General features: G+C 40.3%; 1 protein-coding gene across 1 annotated transcript; it reads left to right on the forward strand.

Moving 5' to 3' along the window:
• Positions 1 to 1,454: 1,454 nt before the first annotated feature.
• Positions 1,455 to 17,058, forward strand: zgc:113279 (uncharacterized protein LOC553749 homolog). The gene is made up of 14 exons (XM_061280590.1): positions 1,455 to 1,789; positions 2,056 to 2,206; positions 6,076 to 6,127; positions 6,243 to 6,417; positions 6,684 to 6,805; positions 7,866 to 7,890; positions 7,980 to 8,026; positions 8,121 to 8,271; positions 8,361 to 8,634; positions 10,047 to 10,152; positions 10,421 to 10,567; positions 11,460 to 11,520; positions 13,555 to 13,718; positions 14,593 to 17,058. Exons 1-14 carry the CDS (start codon positions 1,624 to 1,626, stop codon positions 14,614 to 14,616), a joined length of 1,665 nt encoding a protein of 554 aa, XP_061136574.1. The 5' UTR covers positions 1,455 to 1,623; the 3' UTR covers positions 14,617 to 17,058.
• Positions 17,059 to 25,868: the final 8,810 nt, after the last annotated feature.

Raw genomic sequence — 25,868 nt, forward strand, 5'->3', positions numbered from 1 at the left:
CGTCGTTATTCCACAGATCTAGTATATAACTATATTGTAGCGTTAACAAAGTACAAGGAAAGACGTGGGTTTGGTAAACGGCTCTTTATTTAACAAAAAAAGATTTCAACGTGCCAACAACTACTGAACTGTAACGATAAAAACACATACAAGTTGCTACACGAAATAAAATGTATCAAATAACTACAACATAAATAGTTCACTGCCACACGGCCCGAAGCCCCGGCGTCGACTTCCAGGCGTGTGGCGGCGTGGACTTCCATCCCCGGAGATGGCACTTCCAGCCACGGAGGTGGAAGAGAGCTCCATAGAATAGGACCGGGCGTGCGTAAAAGCCATGTCCGAGCCCCATTCACCGTCCCCGGACTTTTAGAGCACTACATGCTTCCGTCTGCTGAAGAGCTCTATGGAGATGATGATTTTCATTTTTCAGCATGATCTGGCACCTGCCCACAGTGCCAAAACCACCAGTAAATGATGAACTGATCATGGCATTACTGTCCTCGATTGGCCTGCCAATTCTCCTGACCTGGACCCCATAGAGAATTTGTGGGGTATTGTGAAGAAGAAGCTGAAAGACACCCGACCCAACAATGCAAATGAGCTAAAGGCCCTTCCCTATTGAAGCATCCTGGGCATCCATAACACCTCAGCAATGCCACAGGCTGATTGCCTCCATGCCACGCCGCAATAATGCAGTAATCCGTGCAAAAGGATTCCCAACCAAGTACTGAGTGCATTAATGGACATTTTCAAATGTTTGATTTTGTTTTGCTGTTATAAATCTTTTTTTTTTTTTTACTTGGTCTGAGGAAATATTCTAATATTTTGAGATAGAATTTTTGAGTTTTCTTCAGCTCTATGCCATAATCAGCAATATTAAAATAATAAAGGGCTTGCAATATTTCTGTTGACTTGTAATGAATCCAGAATGTATGACGCTTTTGTTTTTTTAATTGCATTACAGAAAATAAAGAACTTTATCACAATATTCAAATTTTCTGAGACAGTCCTGCATTTATACATACATATATGTATGTATGTGTGTGTGCGTGTGTTTGTTTGTTTGTTTGTTTGTTTGTTTGTTTGTTTATTTATTTATTTATTTTTTATTTTTTATTTTTTATTTTTTATTTTTTATTTTTTATTTTTTATTTTTTATTTTTTATTTTTTATTTTTTATTTATTTATTTTTTTTTTTTTATTTGTTTGTTTCCCTGTAGTCTACTGTATACTGTAAATGTGAAAGGAATTTGATAGTCTGGTTAGTGTGTGGTGTTTAAATAACATTTTAATTAAGTGATTTTGCGTGTCGGCATCTCACTATAGCTCTGTAGATAGTTTTTTTATTATTATTATTTAAATAATTTGTATGAATTGCAATCTATTTAATGTTGAAATTATGTAAACGATTGCGTGGTGGGCGTGATTAGTGTCAGGTTACCAGGGTGGGTCTGCTTGTCAACAAAGTGTCACTTCAAGCCGAGCTGGAATGCCAGGTTTGGGGACTCAACCAATTGCGTCTAGTCGCACGGAGTTTGTGTCGGTATTAGGCGGAAAGTTTCATTTCTCCCAGTTTGTAATCGATAGCATTGAAGTGTTCTGTTTTAATAGTCGCACAAGATGAGAGGACGTTATAAAAGACTGGAGGGCAAGGCGGGAGTGCACGCAAGACTCTACAGCGGCGCTCATCCAGTGTCTGAGGCACTGGGAGCTGAGGCACACACAGCCCCATCGGATTCACCTGGCTCCGGGGTGCGTGTTCACGAGGGGGGCGACTGTGAAACAGGTACAATGACTTGAATCGTTTAATGAACCCGATGGAGTTGTCAAATACAGTATTTGGCGATTCTTTCCTTTCAAAGATACAATTTTATCAATATTGGTATACACCAGTCAGAAGTGAATAAGATTTCATTTAAGTTTTTCACAAGTAAACCATCTGCCTGGCATAAACTGAATTCCTTCCTTTCACACAAGGCCTTATGTTAACCTGATTTTATACATGTGTGTGTTGTCATGTATTTTGATACCATATCTTGCTTAATCTTCTAGCTCCAAAGCACTGCAATGATGATAACAAGAAGGTCTACCTTGGAGTACGTGTTAAGATGCCTGTCAAGGATATGCTTCGGAAGATCCGCATAGCCCAGGGCAGAGAGCCCCAAGATCTTCAGGTAACCTTTTCTGCTAAAGCTTATTTTTGGCTTTTAATATGACAGGGTTCTCCACAACATGTATTTCACAGCCCCTAATCACTGTATATTTAAATATCAACATCCTTAAAACTACTATTGTTAAAAATAACCCAATCTGGGTTCACTCAAGCAAGCAGAGTACCACCAAAGCCCACCTCATTATGACAACATCTTTTTATCTGGGTTCTTTTGCACTCAGCAGTTTGAGGGTGTTGCTATCTAGTATCTGTCAGTTTTTAATCTCTCTATCAGTCTATCTTTCCATCTGTCTGGCTGTCATTGTGTCTGTCAGATGCAATGTCCGTATCTTGAAAATTTATGTCAAGGGTTATACCAGTGCTTCTCAATTATTTTCTGTTACGCCCCCCCCTAGCAAGAAGAAAACTATTCGCGCCCCCCCTTCCCCACCGTGACTATCCTAACTTGTCTTGTAAGTCGTAAAATGTTGCACTGTCGCAAACGTCACAGAAGTAACAATGAGAGGGCCACTGCCCCCTGCTGTGAAGATTCGCAATTACACTTTATTCTAGTACTGTCAAAAAAAAAGCCTGTTCCCCAGGGTCACACGCGCCCCCCCAGGAATAGCACCGCGCCCCCCAAGGGGGGCGCGCCCCACTATTTGAGAAGCACTGGGTTATACAAAGAACACATGTAACGTGGGGATATGCAGTTTCATCTGAGGACAATTTGTTTAACATTAAACATTAAGTTATCCACCCCACAAGATTCAGTTTGTACCCTGAGTAGCTGTATTTACTTTTACAAGAGCTTTAAGTTCTGGTCGAGAAGACATATTGTTGTAGTTATCATTGTATGCTGGAAAGAAAAAGAAGAAATCAAATGGGACAAAATACACATTATATTAAAAAAATGGAAAACTATTTTCCACAATGAATGTACAGGAATATTTTTGACTTTCTTATCAAAATTGATTTCATATATTTATTAGTGCTTTGGCAGGCACTTGTATCCTAGTAGTACATAAAGAAGCACTTGCATAAGCAAATCTCATCTTACTTTTTTTACTTTTGCCAAGCAGAGCGGCGGTAAAATAAAGAGCTTCATCGTCTTCATCTTCCTCCTGTGCACTGAAACCATCGAAGTCTTCCTCCTCAGTGTCCGATTGGAATAGCGTTAGATATCCTTCGTCACACACTTTCTCAGTCTCTCTTTCGTCGTCGCTTTTATGCATTTCTTCTAGTGTGATGAGAGTATGTTCATGCTAATTTTATTCATGCACGAAGCGCTAAATTACATTAAACTAGCGAGTGACACGTATCGCTCCAAAGAAGATGTGACCGGGAAATAAAGAAAAGGGTGATGCAACACAATGTCATTAACATCAACTTAAAAGCGGGATCATATGCATTTCTTTTGTCCCCCATAATGACAGTTTGTGTATAAACGCTTCCTTTCAGTAATGTCCGTCTTGATCTCGTTCTGTCTCATCTTTGTGTGAATTATACGGCCCTATTTGCCTGGCGGACGGACATGCGATCAACATACCACTTTTCTCCGCAGTGACCGTGTCACATATCCCTCCGTCCAGCAAAGCGGTGCCGCACAACAGCGGTCCACAGCATTTTTACGAGTGTATCGGAGAAATCAACGCCAACAAAAAAAATTACATCCAGCCTAGTTAAGACCATACCAAAGACTATAAAAATGGGACCCATTGCCTCCCTGCGTGTGTGACAATCATTGGGACTTAAAAAAAAAAAAAAAAAAAAATTGAAAAAAAAAATTTAAATTTTTTTTTGTACCCATGTATAATGCGCACCCCAGATTTTATGACAATAAATTAGTTAAATTTTGCGCACTATACACGGAAAAAAACGGTAAATGCATTTGTTTTCAAAAAGCTTTTTTTAATATCCATGCTTTAGTATCTACTAAAAGTAAAAACCTTTTATGCAATGACCTTTATATGTCATTTATATTACTTCACACAAACACTACATTCATCTGCTCCTGGTCTGGCCCCCCGGTCAAAATTTAGAACCCAATCCGGCCCGCAAGTCAAAAATGTTGCCCACCCCTGGGCTAAACGATGGGTATGCTAACGTGACATAAACACAAACGAAGAGCTGAGGACGGGCCTGACGTAACATTCAGAGTTATTCAAATAACTATTACATAAATAAGACGTTTATAAAACCATCGGTGTCACTCCAATTCATTAAATCTATCGATCGTCCTTTATGTTAACAATGGGTGCGCGCCGCTGACGGCGCTTGCACTTCAAAATATTCCACAGGCCCATAGAACGATATATAAATTATATATCGAATAACTATCATATAAGCAATAATATTATCAAACCATCTGTGTCACTCCAAATCATTAAATCCATCGATCAAATTCCTCGTCCTTTGTCAACAACGCAGCGCGTGCGCCCTGACATCAGCCTCGTCGTTATTCCACAGATCTAGTATATAACTATATTGTAGCGTTAACAAAGTACAAGGAAAGACGTGGGTTTGGTAAACGGCTCTTTATTTAACAAAAAAAGATTTCAACGTGCCAACAACTACTGAACTGTAACGATAAAAACACATACAAGTTGCTACACGAAATAAAATGTATCAAATAACTACAACATAAATAGTTCACTGCCACACGGCCCGAAGCCCCGGCGTCGACTTCCAGGCGTGTGGCGGCGTGGACTTCCATCCCCGGAGATGGCACTTCCAGCCACGGAGGTGGAAGAGAGCTCCATAGAATAGGACCGGGCGTGCGTAAAAGCCATGTCCGAGCCCCATTCACCGTCCCCGGACTTTTAGAGCACTACATGCTTCCGTCTGCTGAAGAGCTCTATGGAGATGATGATTTTCATTTTTCAGCATGATCTGGCACCTGCCCACAGTGCCAAAACCACCAGTAAATGATGAACTGATCATGGCATTACTGTCCTCGATTGGCCTGCCAATTCTCCTGACCTGGACCCCATAGAGAATTTGTGGGGTATTGTGAAGAAGAAGCTGAAAGACACCCGACCCAACAATGCAAATGAGCTAAAGGCCCTTCCCTATTGAAGCATCCTGGGCATCCATAACACCTCAGCAATGCCACAGGCTGATTGCCTCCATGCCACGCCGCAATAATGCAGTAATCCGTGCAAAAGGATTCCCAACCAAGTACTGAGTGCATTAATGGACATTTTCAAATGTTTGATTTTGTTTTGCTGTTATAAATCTTTTTTTTTTTTTACTTGGTCTGAGGAAATATTCTAATATTTTGAGATAGAATTTTTGAGTTTTCTTCAGCTCTATGCCATAATCAGCAATATTAAAATAATAAAGGGCTTGCAATATTTCTGTTGACTTGTAATGAATCCAGAATGTATGACGCTTTTGTTTTTTTAATTGCATTACAGAAAATAAAGAACTTTATCACAATATTCAAATTTTCTGAGACAGTCCTGCATTTATACATACATATATGTATGTATGTGTGTGTGCGTGTGTTTGTTTGTTTGTTTGTTTGTTTGTTTGTTTGTTTGTTTGTTTATTTATTTATTTATTTTTTATTTTTTATTTTTTATTTTTTATTTTTTATTTTTTATTTTTTATTTTTTATTTTTTATTTTTTATTTTTTATTTTTTATTTTTTATTTTTTATTTTTTTTTTTTTATTTGTTTGTTTCCCTGTAGTCTACTGTATACTGTAAATGTGAAAGGAATTTGATAGTCTGGTTAGTGTGTGGTGTTTAAATAACATTTTAATTAAGTGATTTTGCGTGTCGGCATCTCACTATAGCTCTGTAGATAGTTTTTTTATTATTATTATTTAAATAATTTGTATGAATTGCAATCTATTTAATGTTGAAATTATGTAAACGATTGCGTGGTGGGCGTGATTAGTGTCAGGTTACCAGGGTGGGTCTGCTTGTCAACAAAGTGTCACTTCAAGCCGAGCTGGAATGCCAGGTTTGGGGACTCAACCAATTGCGTCTAGTCGCACGGAGTTTGTGTCGGTATTAGGCGGAAAGTTTCATTTCTCCCAGTTTGTAATCGATAGCATTGAAGTGTTCTGTTTTAATAGTCGCACAAGATGAGAGGACGTTATAAAAGACTGGAGGGCAAGGCGGGAGTGCACGCAAGACTCTACAGCGGCGCTCATCCAGTGTCTGAGGCACTGGGAGCTGAGGCACACACAGCCCCATCGGATTCACCTGGCTCCGGGGTGCGTGTTCACGAGGGGGGCGACTGTGAAACAGGTACAATGACTTGAATCGTTTAATGAACCCGATGGAGTTGTCAAATACAGTATTTGGCGATTCTTTCCTTTCAAAGATACAATTTTATCAATATTGGTATACACCAGTCAGAAGTGAATAAGATTTCATTTAAGTTTTTCACAAGTAAACCATCTGCCTGGCATAAACTGAATTCCTTCCTTTCACACAAGGCCTTATGTTAACCTGATTTTATACATGTGTGTGTTGTCATGTATTTTGATACCATATCTTGCTTAATCTTCTAGCTCCAAAGCACTGCAATGATGATAACAAGAAGGTCTACCTTGGAGTACGTGTTAAGATGCCTGTCAAGGATATGCTTCGGAAGATCCGCATAGCCCAGGGCAGAGAGCCCCAAGATCTTCAGGTAACCTTTTCTGCTAAAGCTTATTTTTGGCTTTTAATATGACAGGGTTCTCCACAACATGTATTTCACAGCCCCTAATCACTGTATATTTAAATATCAACATCCTTAAAACTACTATTGTTAAAAATAACCCAATCTGGGTTCACTCAAGCAAGCAGAGTACCACCAAAGCCCACCTCATTATGACAACATCTTTTTATCTGGGTTCTTTTGCACTCAGCAGTTTGAGGGTGTTGCTATCTAGTATCTGTCAGTTTTTAATCTCTCTATCAGTCTATCTTTCCATCTGTCTGGCTGTCATTGTGTCTGTCAGATGCAATGTCCGTATCTTGAAAATTTATGTCAAGGGTTATACCAGTGCTTCTCAATTATTTTCTGTTACGCCCCCCCCTAGCAAGAAGAAAACTATTCGCGCCCCCCCTTCCCCACCGTGACTATCCTAACTTGTCTTGTAAGTCGTAAAATGTTGCACTGTCGCAAACGTCACAGAAGTAACAATGAGAGGGCCACTGCCCCCTGCTGTGAAGATTCGCAATTACACTTTATTCTAGTACTGTCAAAAAAAAAGCCTGTTCCCCAGGGTCACACGCGCCCCCCCAGGAATAGCACCGCGCCCCCCAAGGGGGGCGCGCCCCACTATTTGAGAAGCACTGGGTTATACAAAGAACACATGTAACGTGGGGATATGCAGTTTCATCTGAGGACAATTTGTTTAACATTAAACATTAAGTTATCCACCCCACAAGATTCAGTTTGTACCCTGAGTAGCTGTATTTACTTTTACAAGAGCTTTAAGTTCTGGTCGAGAAGACATATTGTTGTAGTTATCATTGTATGCTGGAAAGAAAAAGAAGAAATCAAATGGGACAAAATACACATTATATTAAAAAAATGGAAAACTATTTTCCACAATGAATGTACAGGAATATTTTTGACTTTCTTATCAAAATTGATTTCATATATTTATTAGTGCTTTGGCAGGCACTTGTATCCTAGTAGTACATAAAGAAGCACTTGCATAAGCAAATCTCATCTTACTTTTTTTACTTTTGCCAAGCAGAGCACGAACAGCAAAAGAGCCAAAGGTAAAAACTAATTTTGACAAACTTTTTCGTTGGCAATTACTAAATCCGGCTTTATGTCAACTTGAGAGGTCATACTTGTCTTTTTTCAGGGGAAAAGAAGCTATATAAAAGTCGCCCAGGAAATAGAACAAACAAGGTCGGTGAACGAGATCGCGTCTCATATGCAATCATGTTAAGAATTAGGAAACATTTAAAGGACCGCAAATACCTGGGCTGTCTTTCACTCACAGAGAAAAAGCCCCGCCAATAGCCTAGAGGAGCTGGCAATCATCGTTGAGGTGCTGGAGGAGGATCTGAGAACAGGCACCACAAACAGTTTTCCTATCCAAATGTCCTCTGCCAGCTCACCAGTTTCACCTGAGTACAATTTTGAGCAAAATGGTAATTTACTAGTAGCACTAGCATTACTATCATTTACTAAAAAAATATCAGTTGCATAAACTCAATTTCTACCTGAAAATTATTTTTAGGTACAGGTTACAACAGTGATGGCTCTGATGAAATTATCCCCAGCCCTTCTTCCCATACAACCTACTCCCCCCGGACAGAGGAGTACCACCAAAGCTCATCTCCTCCAAGCATTATGACTCCATGCTTTCAGCCCACGTGGACAGGATACAGTTGGTTTGCTAACTGCGTGATGAGCGGCTCCGAGTTCTTTCTGGCACAGATGCAGAAGGAGGAACTCCAGCTGAGGGACATCTCTGACGAAGCACTGCTGGCCACTGATAGACAAGGCCGAACGTAAGTTTAAAATTCTTCAAGGAGCCATACTAAATAGGGGTGTAAATCGCGGGTTTTGTCACGATACGATATCATATCGATACAAAGAACTACGATACAATATTTGCCGATATCTTAAAGCCTGCTGCGATTCATTCACGATGTATCACGATATAGTGCTCTACGATCGATATATATATTTTTTTAAATAAAAAATATAGAACAATATCCTGATTTATAACAATTCATACGCAAAATCAACAAGGTACTGCAAACTCTTTATTTAGGAAATTACAAGAGTATTGTAGTATACAAAGTGCTTATTTTAACACTGAACTTTGATGTCGTGTTGTTTCTTTAAATGTGCGGCGAGATTTGTGCTCCCTGAATAGTTGATCACCGCATGGCAGGATTTACAAACTGCACGTGTCTTGTCCGTTGAGCCATCTTTTCTTTGGAATCCAAAGTGCTTCCAAACGAATGACTTGAACCCTAAAGGGGAGCAAATTTCCTCGTCTTTTTGGACACTAGCCATAGCACCAGCCCAGGAGCCACGTACTAGTTGTCGACTCCCCTTTCACGTGCCTGCTCTGCTCACAACACAACAACGCCGCGCACTGCTCCCGGAAAGAGGAAGCAAGCAACAATGAACTGTATTTCAAAATAAAGTCGCGTCTAATGTCCGAGGTCAAACACGGCGATATAAATCGATGTTTACGTTTAGCATCTATGCCAATAAATCGTAGAGCATTATATTGATTAATCGATGTGTATCGATGAATCGTTACACCCCTACTAAACACACACACACTTTCTCAGAGTAACTATCCCTGCTTGAGTTCACATGCGGCTGTTCTGATTTTGGTGCATCAAATAATTAAGATGTTTCCACGTACCCCCTGCAATGCGAACATGTACTAGTCATAGCTGTTTGGTACATTAGTTTTATTCTTTGTAATTTTGAGATGTCCTGCTTTGTGAACAGAGACTGAACGTACGTCGAGTCTACCGACAAACGTGTGTTGGTACAGTAGAGTCGGAGTTTGTATTATGTATGTATTGTACTTGTATTGAGTTAGAAATATAGCCACCAAAATATTTCACATTTCATAAGAAATTAGATCGCCATTATGGCAGAGATAACATTCAGATACATAGGCCTATCATTAAATATGGAAAGCTTTAAATAGCATGATACAGCTCTTGGTGGTTGGAGTTGCTTCTTGGTTATAATGTGTATATATATATAATATATAGTATTATTGTTTCCTCTCCGTCCCCCCCCTCATGTATGTCTTTGCCTTGTTCCCTGTAAGCGTCTTTAGGATCTTGAAAAGCGCTATACAAATTTAATAAATTATTATTATTATTATTATTATAGAATATCTTAATGGTTGTCCGTCTCTCTCTCCCTCCTTACACCCCCACCCCAGAGCTCTCCATAATGTGGCATGTGATGGCAGGAGGGCACTGGCCTACGTAATTGCAAAAAGGATGGCTTCCATCAACAGCTTAGACACAAAAGACTCGGATGGAATGGTACAGTATGAATTTGAAATAGTGGGTACTATTTATACATACATATAAGTATATCATATTTACTGAGGGCAAAAAGTTGTATTCTTATATTCCGCTAAAGGTGTTACGGTGTGGTTCAGATACCAAGAAGTCAAAAACCCTTAACATACAGTTGCTGTTCTAATCTGCAAGACCCACTATTGGCTTTTTTTGCATCGAACAGATTTTAAAACACAATCAGAAAATGTTCCATGTTGATTTGTTTGTGAGTTGTTTTTTGTGTTTTTAGACTGCCCTCCTTCTCGCAGCCAAGCGCAACCATCACCTGATAGTGGAGGATCTGATCAATTTAGGCGCTTGTGTCAATGAAAGAAACAACTTGGGAAAATCCTGCCTTCACCTCAGCGCGGAGAAAGGCTTCATCCGAGTGCTTGAGGTTGAAACCTTGTTTTTAGTAAAATACCATTAAATGTGTGGTTCGTCATCTGCCCATATACATTTTTCCTTGTGAATTTGGGTAATCACAAATAACAGGAATGAGTGCAACATTCACTGATGATGGATAATCAAACTACAAGCATTAGGTTTATACTACATACAGTAAATTAATTTTATAATTTTATGTCAAAACAACATTGTTACAAAGTGGTGAGGAAAGGATGCTTTTAATACGCATATGTGATCTCATCTAGTGCATTTGATTGGTTTCGTTATAAATGTTATCACATTTGCATTGCTCAAATGTAGTCCTCCCTTTATAATAAAGACACACTGAATTTTTTAATAGCAGTAGAATTGGAACAATAATTACCTGTAACATTAACTATTGCATTGCTTCACATTTGGAAAGGACAAATTGCTTTGAAGTCATTGGGGAAATTAAATTGGAAATTCACACAACGAAGGACACGTTTGGAAATTCAGTCTGACTTCTTAACTACTCTGAGAGAGTGAGTGTTCCATTACATTCCAACAACGTATTGAGTTTTCCGAATAGGCTGGGCATGCAGCACAGCAGATTGAGATTGCATTTTCAAATGCACACTTAATCTGCAAATCAAATTTTGCACGACATGGTCCAATGTTGTGTAATACCATTTATTGAAACGCCTGTATACCTTCTTAATTATCATGAAACCGTCAAATTACTGTCAGTGGGTACACTTACATATTTCTAATAGTTACCAGTATAGGGTGTGTACTAGATATTTTAAATTTAGTCTTGACTCAGTCATGACTCTATAATGAACTCAACCACCTTGCAGTAGTTTTTGAAAGTGAGAAACACAGATAACAAACAGCTTTCTCATGTGTACACTTTCTTTTAGGTTCTGAAACATGTTATGATGCAAGGTGTGTACATTGATGTCGAAGCCACCGATAGGTATGGTAAGTAATAATAATAATAATGGATTTTATTTATACATTTACTACATTTGGGGAACACATCTCAAAGTAGACTTGTTGGAGGCAGTCTAAGAGTATCAAAACTATTAAAAACAGTCGAGAGGTATGTCGAAGGAATTAGAGCCAGAGTGAGAGGTCATTGGTCATTCTGATGAGAGCGGTCTCCCTGCTACGGGAAGGACAAAAAACAGATAGGATTGTTTTGTACAAACTGTTTGATTTGAAATCATTGTGGAGTTGGCAGGATACACCTTTTTTCCCTTCGCCCAGCCTCAGCAATGCGATTAGCCACCAAGTATGACGCTTTCATGGCATTACATTTGTTGTCAAACAAGTTTTGAAGTGACACATTGGAGAGTCACATGCCGCATATTGGGTTTCATACGTGGGAATCACCTGTCACCTTGAATCTATAATTCAAGTGAGTCTCCTGGGATTGTCTGTAAAATGCACCTTTCATGTTTTACTTGGGCATAGGGTCTTGCGTTGAATGTGCCCTGCGATTGGCTGGCAACCGGTTCAGGGTGTCCCCCGCCTACTGCCCGATGACGGCTGGGATAGGCTCCAGCATGCACGTGACCCCCATGGGGACAGAAATTATATCCATCCATTTTGGTTGCCAGCCAATCGCAGGGCTAATGGGACGTCAAACGCTGCGGGTTTGCTTCTCTTCCGGGGGGGCCGGCTAATAAGACGTCAAGCGCTGCGCATTCGCTTCTCTTCCCGGGGGGGGGGGGGGGGGGGGGGGGGGGCTTGCTAATGGGACGTCACACGCTTTGTGTGGCGGGCTCCATCTAGTGTGGAAACTGAGAAGTTTGTGCACAAGCTTCTTGTGCGGGCCATATTCAATTATGTTTTCAGAATTTGCTGCGGGGCAATAAAAACTAGACCGCAGTTGGCCCGCGGGCCGTAGTTTGGACACCACTACCTTAAAGACAAGGTTGCAGGTTATGTATAGATCAAGAATATCTTGTGAATCCTGATATGACTAAGTTTAAGTACCATTGTGTACTTGCAGATGACTAATATTTAAGCAGTAAAGGTTGACTGAACATGCTGTCCTATTAATACTAATTACACGTGACGAATGTGTACATTCTGAATTATAGTGATTCCGTTTTTGTTTTTTTTACAAAGATGTGTATATTACATGCATATGAAATAGGACAATAAGACTTTTTACAACAAAAATATTTAAAACACTCAAGATAACATGAACATGTATTGTAGTCGGCCGTCATGATTACATTCTACCGTGGCACCATTGAGAGTGTCCTCTCCAGTTGTATTGCTGTTTGGGCTGGTAGCTGCACTGAATACAACATGAAGGCCCTGCAGCGCATAGTGAACACGGCTGGTCAGATTATTGGTGCTTCACTCCCCTCCCTGAAGGACATTTACACCTCCCATCTCACCCGCAAGACGACCACGATTGTGAGTGGTGTGTCACCCCGCTCACTCTTTGTTTGATCTTCTGTCCTCTGGGAAGAGGTAAAGGAGCCTGCGCTCCCGCACCACCAGACTCACCAACAGCTTCATTCTCCAGGCTGTTAGGATCCTGAACTATCTCCTCCCTTCTGCTGTACTTTTTCCGCTATATTCTGACTGTCTGCTGTATGCACACTTGCTTCATTTTTGCTCCTCTTATTTATTATGTTGTTTATTTATTTATTCATCACTCTTATTTATTCATTGTTTGTGCCTTCTTGTTTTTATTTTTTTGTGTTGTTTACTTGTATGTATATTGTGTACTATGTCTTGTCACCGTGGGATAGTGGGAACGTAATTTCAATTTCTTTGTGTGTCTTGGCATGTGAAGAAATTGACAATAAAGCAGACTTTGACTTTTGACTTTGACTTTTGACAGACTTGCATCTGATTCGAAGAATATTTGATTAGTTTATAATAGTGTTCAATTTGATTGTTGTACTCTGCTTGTATTTATTTTGTGTTCATTAAAATTGTAATAACTTTTACATGTCTAGTCAGTCAACAATATATTTTGTGTCTTCATAGGGTTGAGTGTTCTTCAATGTGCTTCAGTGGCCCTCAAGGTGACATTGCAGCGGTTGGAATTGAGCAAGAGCCTCAATCAGACCAGGCTCCACGTGATCCGCAAGGAACGGCTCCTAGAGACCCTAGAGTGTCTGCTGCAAATGGCCAGCTACTCTCATGTCATGGTTCGTACTATACTAAGGAATATAAAAAGGATAGAAGATGGTCAGACGTATATATATGTCCATGCACTTAGTCAAACTAGCATGATTCTGGTGTGTGTGTACAGCTCTACCAAATATGCAAGGCCATTTCCAAAAGCGTGTTACAAACATTGCCTCTAAATGGGCATCTCTCAATGTACTTTGAGCTTACGAAGTTTAAATCGACTATCATCCTTGTCAATATTAGCATGAGCTAAAATGACGCTCCATGTGTCTTTGACTTGCCTGGGAGATCTGTCATAGCAATATAAGGCTCCCATTTGCAGTACAAAAATGTCATAACTCTGATTCAGATAAGACAGCTGAATTTATGTGCTGTGCTTTTTTATGCATTTGCGGTTTATTTTACATTTTCTATCATTTTGGTTATGCTGACTGACATCACATTGCTAGCAGAGGCTAAGTGCCTAACATGCAAACAAGGTGTGTGTTTGCATGTGCTGGCAACCAACATGCAGCAATATATTTTATCACCAATCTATTACAATATATTTTTTTTGCTTCAGAGTAGGAGCAGCTGTTAGCTCACACTCTGTGCTATCCTTGCGCAGTTCTGTGGATACTCCGCCTCTAAAAATAGGCACCTTTTTTAAAAGATGTTCTTAAGAATATTTACCCCAAATGAAAAGTCTACAATTTACAGACACCTGGAGGAGACACAATGACGTATATTTGTACTTTGCCAAAACATGACAAATAATTAAAGTTAGGCGAGTCAGACAGCATACCAATGTTAACAAGCATGTTAGTTATTCAACAACTAAATCAGGTTTTTCATCTCTTTGTACTACATGTGTTTAATCTTCAGTTCCTTTTCCTTCTGTTCTTTCCATAGGGGACCTGGGGAATGAACGCCTAAGCCGCAGCACGTCAGCTCGGTAGAGACCCGACAGTAATGTTCTGAGTATGAATAGGCTTGGTTTACGATAGAGTCCATAAAGTGACTTCTCTCATAAATCCCATCCTGTTATGTAAAGTATCTAAGGTTGTGAAAAATATAAAAAGCCTGATTTAGAATCAGTTTTTTTTTTAAATCTTCACAAAGTTTAGGTGCCCATTAGCTGGTTTCTGTGAAACTTCATTTGTTTGTTACATCCAAGTAACAACTTGCCTTCATTGTGGTCCGGTTGTATTCCGATGGAAAGGTACTTTTTCAATGTCATCTAGCATGATGGCACAGTATGTGTTGGTGGTGTATCAGGTCACACATCCATGATTTGGATCTCATAAAGCTCGACTAAAGGTTGTTTGTTTGTATAAACACCAATGTTAATTCATGCATATATCAAACAAACAAACTGTTACATAAATGGTTGAGCTACATCACATTCAACAATTTGTCATCAGCAGACAATTAACTTACCTGACTAAATAATTATAATTGAAGCTAAGACAGTTTGGACATTTTACATTAGTATCAAACAGTCAAATGTCATTGTCAATTTCCAAGATTTGCATCTTGATACACAGTAACACTACTAGGTTTACAACAATGATACAGGATCTAAATCATACTTGTGTATGACAAGGCATTATATTACGTATGTTGAAAATTTGTATTGGGGACTACCTGTAAAGTATGTTGAATGAATGAATGAATTTTCATTCTTCTATCTTCTCAAATTTGTCATTTACTATTGCCATGTACGCACTTTGGATGGGGCAACCCTAAAATGTGGGCAATCCCTATCAAATCTGCCCCTGTGCATATGTTGCATGAATTCCATGGACGTAAGCACTTTTCCTCTTCGCACTTCTGAGACTGTAGGAAGTCCAGCGCCTCTTCAAGGTGAAAACATGGTCTTGGCGCCATGGAACTCTCCTGGAGCTTTTCCACTTCTAACTTGCTCCTGGTAGCTTGGAGGTTCTTTTTGTTTTGTTTTGTTTTTTTGCATGGCTCCTAACATTATAACAACTACAGATATTACAATGATGTAATGGTGAGTTAGATAATGAATTAAAATATCCCCCCTCCCAGTCAGTTGTCAAATACGGTCACGTCACTTGCCCAGCCAGAACACCCATCTTCTTAGTGATGGACCTCAAAAACATGCATTCAGTCATGAGCATGGATTTTGATTATGTTACTGTATTGAATTCATTTCACACAGAATAAAACATACTCCGGTCTACATATTCTACATACAACGTAATATCCTCTGGTTGGTTTATCAGGTCTACATGTTACATCTACAAATTACATCCACAACATTTACAGATTTTGGAATTCGGTCCACACAAAGGCGCACCTTCGGTTTGTGAGAAAATTAAAGGCTTTAAATGCAAAATACGAAAATACAGTACATTTGAATGAGATTCACAAGTCTCAGGAAAACTCCATGCTCCATAATTTCCAGACAATCTTAGACTTAAGGAACACCTTTTTGGTGGTAACGCAACAATTTTTTAGGTTACGCACAGTGGGTTAGTCAGAAGTCTGGACGGAAGAATGCGCAAGCCAGGCACGTTAGAAAATAGTGTTGCGAGTGAATGTGAAAATATGGCAAATGTCACTTTTTACCATTCAATCGGGAAGTGTTATTTTCTTATGTACAACTGTCAAACAGTTCAAGACTCACTTTTGAATTATGAGCCAAACGTTTTTGTTCAACTACTTGTAAAGGGATCTTACATTGCAATTACTGTATCTAATCAAATGTTTCTTTGACATTTCCCGTGTCTTTTTTGTGGTATCGTTCTATTGTTTCTTTATTGATTTTCTACCAAGTCAAATAATTGAGGAAATATTTTATGTATGTTTTGTGATTGCTAAGATGTTTTAAAGCAACATTTTGATCAAATGGAATTTAGAAATTAACTGTTGATGGTGTTATTGTTATTAAATGGTAGAGCCAGGTTGGCAAGGCTAGTATATAGGTTTATTGTGGTAGATGTTAAAAACAGCATTGTGTCTTTGCATGCACTATAATGTGCTTCCTGACTCTGTGTGGCGGTGTGTAAATAAAACTGTGGATTGTCATTGCTGACAACAAAATAAAGACTACATATTATACAAGTCAGGAAAAACTTTATGTATGTTTTGTGATTGCTAAAGTCTTTTTAAAGCAACACTGTGATAAAATGGAATTCAGAAATTAACTATTGATGGTGTTATTGTTATTAAATGGTAAAATCAGGTTGACAAGGCTAGTATATAGATTTGATTGTGGTAGGTGTTAAAAACAGCAGTGTCTTGCATGCACTATAATGTGATTTCTGACTCTGTGTGGTGATGTGTAAATAAAACTGTGGATTGTCATTGGTGAGAACAAAATAAAGACAACATATTATACAAAATGAATCACTTTTTTGCTTTTATATTTATGTTATTGTGTGCTTGGAGTCTCCAAGATTGTAGAAAAATGTAATCTATCCCCCCAGGTGCTGCAGAGATACTTTTATGATCTGTTTGGGAGCTATTTTTTACTCCCCTCAGTTTTCTCCGTTTTCTATTACGTATTTTTATCCATTACATCACATCCGTTAGGGCAGGACTACCAAACAAGGTAATCGGTGTGGCCAAACGGTTTCGCAAATCCGCCTTCTTTATTATTCTGAGAGACTTTTGTAGTCCAAACAACCCAAGGATGCCGTAGTGGAGAGATCAAAATGTTCTGTTGTTGGATGCATCAATCCATACAACTCATTGCACTGTCCCCCAGCATCAGAACCTCAAAGAACTGCTGGGTCAAATTTCATTTTTCAAGCAGTGTTCCCTGATCTGTGGGCAAAGTCCTGCTTCAGTTCTCTCGGGCAATAGACGGACTGACTGACAGACGAACGGACGACAGACAGACAGACAGACAATTATATTTTTAGATAATTATATTATTAGATACTAGATGATTAATTTGTTATGTTGCTTTTTGTCTCATCTCCCTCAGGTGATAGACTCGTTGCTGAAGACATTTTGCCCTAATTTTCATTGACAAATATGGCTATCCCACGTCTAGCCACCATCACAGCCCACTGACGATCAGGTCATGAAGTGATTGCATTCAGGACACTCACTTAAAAGCAGGGCTGTGGACTCGGTCGGATTTTTGCACCGAGTCCGAGTCCGGCCTCTTGACCACCGAGTCCGAGTCCGGCTGTCCATTTTTTTCTGTTTTTCTGAGAGCGCAGACGTTAAAGTGAGGCGACGTTCCAATCGGACGTCGGATCGATAACATTTTCCCTGCCCTACCGGAGTTGTGCTAGTTCATAACGTAGATCACTCATGGCGTAGTCATTAATGTACGGTTGACAATTTAACCGATAGAAGTGGATACATTAGAACATAACCTACACTCTAATATATTATTTGACATGGTATTAAATGCGTGGCTTTACAAAAATAGTCATTGAAGCCCACCCTTAGCCCTGAGTGCCATTGGCATGAGGCAAAACGCTTGAAAACACACACTCTCGCCCAATTAAATAACCATTCTGAAACACAGGACATGTAAGATAATATTTTTTAATCATTAATTACACCATTATAGCTCAGACATTTATCTAAACACAAATAATTAGTGACGACCCCACAACTATCGAAACACATCAATGACATAAGCTGGGTGACATAATCGTCCTTGACATTGGTACATAATGTAAACATTAGCCTAAATGCAACTCAACGTGGCCGCATTGATCGTAAGCAGGGCTGTGGACAGTATTTCTACGCGCATTCTCAGCAGCATGATGAAAATAAAATTGAACGTATTTTTTTTATTGTCGGACTCGGTGGACTCGTGTCCGAGTCCGGCAAAAAGGACAGAGTCCGAGTCCCCGAGTCCGAGTTCACAGCTTTACTTAAAAGATTTGTTATTTTGAATGAGCCACTCTGACTCCTATTGCCCTGGAAAATAAAAGTGCAAAGTTCTTCGGTACACAAATGAGCAGTGACAAACTGATCATGTAATCTTAATGCAAATGTCAGTCATAATTTTGGTTTGGAGTGACTCATGCTCTGTGCTAAAATTAAAAGCCTGTTGAAAGTGAAACTGTCGAGCCAAGAAAAAATACAGACAATAGACAAATGTTGTAGAGTATCCTAGTTACAATGAAAATCAGGAATCATAGTTGAAATGTGTTTTTATTGTGTAGCCCTTAATCATAAAATATACATATGCCCACAATTCAGAGCTAAACACCCCGTCCAGGCAAGAAAGAATTCCGGAAAACCAATTTGATGAATGAGAAAGTAGTCCTTGAGATATGATCTCCTCCTCAATCCATTGTAGCTTAAATTTAGATCAAGAAGATGCAGTCATTGAAACATGTTCCATAAGTGTTTTTGTTTTTAGTACACACTATAATCAAGTTAAACTGCATAGTTTATGTCTGAAGTTGTCAGTCTAAGACATTTTTTTGGACTTGTTCTACCGGTATAGGCAGTGGATACACAAGTGTTTTTTGCTGGATCGTACATAACCAAGAAAAAAGGAAGCTACAAAGAAGAGGAAAAGGTAGCAACCAATCACAACAGCTTGTGACCAACTTTATTGCAGCATATACCGTGGCATAGCATCAAGAACAAACACAACGGTCAAATTAAAATTGGATATAAAGATCTAATCACCACAGACCTTTGTGAGTGTCGAAAGAGGAACGGAAATTTGGCTTGATGCCGCATGGCTTCTGTGAGTCGTCCAAAAAGGAAGAAGAGCAGCATAGGGTACACGTAAGCTCTCGACTGATGACAATTACTTTAAAATTACTTTGGAAAGAACAATGAGGTAGGAGGCCGCTTGGCTCCCCTTGAACGCAGCTTGTTTCACCGCAATCGTCGAGTGATAATACCGTGGCATAACTACATCAAGAACAAACACAACAGTCAAATTAAAATTGGATATAAAGATCTGATCACCATACACCTTTGCGAGTGTCTAAAGAAGAACGGAAACTTGGCTTGATGCCGCATGGCTTCTGTGAGTCGTCCAAAAAGGAAGAAAAGCAGCATGTAGGCTTGACTGATGACAATTATTTTAAAATCACGTTACATTCAAGTCAAGTCAAGTTTATTTGTATAACCCTAAATCACAAGCAAAATTCAGCATCGTTGTTATTTTGACCAACTGATGACAAGCACTTTGTAACATTTTCCTCTGAAAATAATAAATTCCAGGGTTAGTTGCCTCTCTTCGGACATTTTTCAATTGCACTACACACGTCCTTCTATACCTGCCTCTAACAGTTAGAGGCAGTCTACATGTTACGTCTACAAATTGTGTTACGGCAACCCGCTGCTTCGGAATCGCATACAGCTCTCAAGCACTACCCTAGCGACTCCCTGGAGCTTTTGCCAAACATTTAATCGTGAATGTTCATTTTGTATTTGTAGCATACTTAGTTATCTTAATAGGCGGCATACAGTTTATGTATTGAGAGTCTATGTGGCCATATAAAAGGCTTTTCAATTTTTGTGGCTCCAGACAGGTATGGTTTTTTTTGTTTTGTTTTTTTAACATTTTGAGTTGCCAACCCTTGAACTAGGCCAATTACTTCCTGCAATGTGGGTTCATTCTAACCTTACAGGATACAGTTGTCTGCATGCTCTCATCCCAGGCACTGTCGACATCTGCTGGCATTTACACCTCATTACAATCCTTCCCAATCTTGATGCTCTGTGACAAACTGCATTTATAATCTGTTTCCAATGCATTAAAAAACACAATTTTCGGGAGAACTCGTGGGTGGCGCTCAATGGTTAATTAATAGAGTTTGGGCAATAAAAATGTGAGGGTAGATTATAAATATTTTCTCAGAATGAAATGAATGAATACTTCTTTGAATGAATACTTTGTGTTGCAACTATTGAAAGTAAAAAAAAAGGCTTTCATTTAAAGGGACACAAAAGCTTTGGTCCATTTTTCATTAACTAGCCCAGTTTATGAACTTTTTGCTCAGGAAATTGAGTAAAGTAAGCATATTCTATTGTCTCCATTCATTTTGAAGAAATAACGAACCAACTAATGTCTTTAAAAATGCCCACTTTTCATGAGAAATAGGGCCACACACCCCTCCCCTCCATGTCTTAGTTTATGATGTCACGGAAGGAAGCGATCACAGTTTCCCCACAGGAAGTTATTGTACTGACATTGCTTAAAATGTCAAAATACCGTATTTTCACGATTATAAAGCGCGGATAAAAGTCTTAGATTTTCTTCAAAATGTGCAGTGCAGTGCCCCCTATGTGTGTTGTTGTAAGGCGGACGTATTAAAGAGCGCCATGAGAACGTTAAAGGGGGAATTGTGGGCGTGGATTTGCAGTACGCCCCACCGTTTGTGTGTGTGTGTGTGTGTGTGTGTGTGCGTGTGTGTGTGTGTGCGTGTTGTTGTAAGGCGGACGAACTCCATGAGAATGTTATGGATTGTATTAGAGATGCACCGATCCGACTTTTTCAGTTTCGATACCGATACCGATGCCGTGGCTTTGCGTATCGGCCGATACCCGATACCGATCCGATATTATGGTTGACTTAACAAGCTACATAACTCTACATGTGGAACAGAAAAGACCAAAGGCAATGGCATCAGGCAGACTACACAGTTCTTTGCTCTAAATTAGGGGTGTCCAAACTAACGGTCCAATTTTTATTGGCCCGCAGCAAATTCTGAAAACATAATTGAATATGGCCCGCACAAGAAGCTTGAGCTCAGCTTCTCAGTTTCCACACTAGATGGAGCCCGCCACACAAAGCGTTTGACGTCCCATTAACACCCCCCCGGAAGAGAAGCGAACACGCAGCGTTTGACATCCGATTAGCCTCCCCCCCCCCCCATTCGGGAGAGAAGCGAACGCGCAGCCTTTGACGTCCCATTAGCAACCCGAAGAGAAGCGAACGCGCAGGGTTTGACGTCCGCTTAGCAACCCGGGGAAGAGAAGCGAACGTTCGCTCCATGTTTGCGTTTGTTTAGAAAACTCTCGTGGCATGCGGCACACGTGCACACGACGTATGACGTAGCCCGCGTCCCAATAGAATAAGGAAAGTATCGGCTCACAGATCGGCTGTAAAACCCGATACCCGATCCATCTATTTTGTTGATATCGGGGCCGATATCCTATCCAGATATCGGATCGGTGCATCTCTAGATTGTATATAAAAGAACTGGTACATGCGTCATGCAAAACATCGTTGTTATAACAACAGTGACAATGGCAAAGAGACACGCTTATCAAGCACAGTTCAAACTGAAGCATCAGCTATGCAGAAGAGCATGGAAATTGAGCAGCCGCGAGAGAATTTGAAATCAAATCGATGGTTCGGAAGTGGAGGAAGCTGGAAAACGAGCTCCGACAGGTCAAGAAGACGCAGCTGAGTTTCCGCGGACATAAAGCGAGGTGGCCCGAGTTGGAGGAAAGACTCGAACAGTGGATCATCGAGCAAAGAACAAGTGGGAGAAGCGTTTCGACGATCACCATTCGACTAAAAGCAGCAACGCTAGCAGGAGAAATGAAAATTGCCCATTTTTAAGGAGGTCCGTCTTGGTGCTTTCGTTTTATGAAACGGTGCCGTTTTTCCATCTGGACCAGGACTACGTTGGCGCAGCAACTTCCAGTGGATTATAATGAAAAGCTGGCCATCTACCGCTCCTACTGCAGCGAACACATCGCCGACAAACACATCCAGCCCAGCCACATCACCAACATGGACGAAGTGCCGTCGAATTTCGACATCCCGGTGAATCACACTGTGGAGAAGAAAGGGACCAACACGATAGCGATACGCACAACGGGATAAGAAAAGTCTTCTTTTACTGTTGTGCTTGGCTGCCATCCTCATGGACAGAAACTGCCGCCTATAGTGATTTTTAAGAAAAAGACTTTGCCTAAAGAGACATTTCCATCAGGAGTCATCATTGTGGCAAATGAAAAAGGCTGGATGGATGTTGAAATGATGACTGAGTGGCTGAGGGAGGTGTGTGTAAGGAAACCAGGTGGTTTTATTCCATGCATCACCATCGCTAACAGGGATCAACCAGCCTCAAAAAGCATGCGGACATCTCTACTTAGGCCCATTTCAACCTCTGAAAATTTAAAAAAAAACATGACTGACTGAAGTGCAAGACATGAGCACCCTGTCTGCACCTGAAGTGCCCTGTCACGTCTTGTTTATTTCCTTTCACCAGTCACCAACATACGCAAACTCGACGCGTCCCAAGGGTTAATCCAGTGCTTCTCAATAATTTTCTGTTACGCCCCCCCCTAGCAAGAAGAAAACTATTCGTGCCCCCCCCTCCCCACCGTGACTATCCTAATTTGTCTTGTAAGTCGTAAAATGTTGCACTGTCGCAAACGTGACAGAAGTAACAATGAGAGCGCCACTGCCCCCTGCTGTAGTAGATGCGCAATTACACTTTATTCTAGTACTGCCAAAAAAAAAGCCTGTTCCCCAGGGTCACACGCCCCACTATTTGAGAAGCACTGGGTTAATCTAAGATTAATTGTTCATGCGTTCTTATATTTTCAATTGAAATTGGTAGGGGTTCACTTGACTTACATTTTCCCTGAAGTCGACGTATGGCGTATCACCTGCACCGCCAATCTTAAAAGGAGGCGCTTTAAACAGCCTCACTCAGCTGAAGGGTCAGCCTCCTCGCTGAAAGTATAGTGCTGCCAGTTTTTCCAACAAGCTGACCTCCGGGTTTGTGATACAGTCTGGGGCGAGCCTCCTGAAAGAATGGGACTGATCTTAGCGATAATGCAGAGGTGACAAAAACTAAATAATATTCAAACAATTCGTCTGAGGCCTCATTAAGCAGTCACACCTCATTAAGCTTTAACCAGGTCTCTCAAAGACCAATCATCTTAAAATTATTATGAGGTTTAATGATCTAGTACTGCTTTTGCAGAAACTGATCTAATAATCATAAAACCGGGTTACAATCTTGTAGGCGCTGATATGAGCAATTTCCATCAGAGGATTCCATCAGAGGATACATAAGAAAAATGTGTTGTCTAGGTCTTGCGTTGTATTTTAAGTGACTATTTGCACAGCGGGAGTGATCAACCATTGGAATTTTATGGTTATTCGCTGGGAAACAAGTACAGTTATTGGGCGCAAGTAACACATCATCAATAAGAAAATAGATGAGTATACGTATAGTGGTGCACTACGTGAGGGTGTATTTCTCCAATCTACACAAAAAAATATGTATTTTAAGAATCGAGCCTAGTCCTGGTTAGCTTTAGACTCCATACTTGGCCTGCTCTAGTATGAGCTGTGCATTTATTTCCTCCTTATTGAAATGTAATTGGATCTCTAAGCAAGCCTTTCGCAGCCTGTGGAAGACCTGCACTAAATAACTTCAAATTTACTGAATAAGTAAACAAGGAACATTTTTAACTAAAAATTGTAGATTCATATTCAGTCTAATAGATGGTTTGGATTGCATCTCTTCACAATGTCACATATGCCCTTTATTTCTCATCTCATGACACACACAGACTCATTTGTTTCATTTAATCCTCCAATATCAACAACCGTTCACCCACCATATACCACCCCCATCCATACAGCTGCTCATAATGAAACAAACCCCTTCTCGCTGGAGCAAACATAGCCTTCAAGCGCTGGAGGCCATTGTAACAATGCCCATCTACTGTCTGTTATGCTCCCCACCACCCTGGATGTGTTTCTTAAATCCTCCCCAACCCACATAAACCCCCTTGTTTTCATTTCTTGCATCACATCCCAGTGCCATGCGCCTCCATCCTACTTTTGTTTTTTTAGCAAGCTTCTTCTTATGTTGTCTGTGTATGTTTATGTGTGTGCGCGTGTCTGCGTGTGTGTGCGTGTCCGTATATGTGTATATGTATATGTATATATATATATATATATATATATACATCCATTTTCTGAACCGCTTAGTCCCCACGGGGGTCGCGGGAGTGCTGGAGCCTACCCCAGCCGTCATCGGGCAGTAGGCGGGGGACACGCTGAACCGGTTGCCAGCCGATCGCAGGGCACACAGAGCCAAACAACCATTTGCACTCGCACTCACACCTAGGGACAATTTGGAGTCTTCAATCGGCCTACCGGGCATGTTTTTGGGATGTGGGAGGAAACCGGAGTACCCGGAGAAAACCCACGCGGGCCCGGGGAGAACATGCAAACTCCGCACAGGGAGGGCGATGTATGCGTATGTGGCGAATACATTTGGCTAAACATAATACAGGTGTGGTTTTAATAAGTTAATACATTTGCCACATTTGTGGCTTAGAGGGACACCTGGTCGTGGAGGATCCGCTTGGTCTTCTCGGAAGGTATTTATTACCTTCTCTATGCTGTTTTCTCCCACTGCAGTATCCTAGCAGGACAATGGCACGTGCCAATCAAGGGGCGTCGTAAGGATCTGGATCCCCGGGAATAAACTGCTGTAAATTGCAAATGCATTTTTTTAGCATCCCTCTTAGAAAGGTCATCCATTATTATTTTTACATTCATGAGATAATCATTTGAATAGTATAACTATTGTTTTTTTATCCATTTCCAATCTTGATTTCATCTTAATTGATTTCTAAAATTAAATAGGTTAAGTACTTCAATTCGTCACTTTATGACCACGTACAAAATTACACTCTTTAAAAACAAAAAAATTCCGCTGAATTACAAGAACCGGAGTGTGAATCAACACAGTTAATGTCATTGGATGTCAGCCCAGTTTTTCATTCTGATGGTTCAACTTGCATTTCTCGCCCTTTTATGAAAGTATTGTGTGATATTGCCTCATACACTTGAAAGGCCTTGAACTGCTGCAAGAGATACCAAGAGACTTCACTCACATACAGCCTCGCGCACGCACACACACGCACGAGCACATACACAGCTGGAAAATGAGATAGTCAACGTCTGCAGTTTAAAAAAAAAAGGACGTTTTGTTGCACGATGAAAAGGCGGTCAGTTGCCTTTCACATTGCCCCTAGTGACAAAAAGTGGCAATTAGTCCTACAATGCAGCCACAAGACATGGTCATACTACAAAAAGGAAGAACAATTTTGGATTCCATCTGTCCCAATGTTAGCATACCTTTTTTGCATCCCATGCTGTTACATTTCTGTTTACCCTCACTAAGGTTGCGGTTGAACTGGAGCCTGTCCCAGCTGACTTTAGGCAATCGCAGGGC

Source organism: Syngnathus typhle, linkage group LG6, assembly GCF_033458585.1.
Source record: "Syngnathus typhle isolate RoL2023-S1 ecotype Sweden linkage group LG6, RoL_Styp_1.0, whole genome shotgun sequence".
Lineage (NCBI taxonomy): Eukaryota > Metazoa > Chordata > Actinopteri > Syngnathiformes > Syngnathidae > Syngnathus > Syngnathus typhle.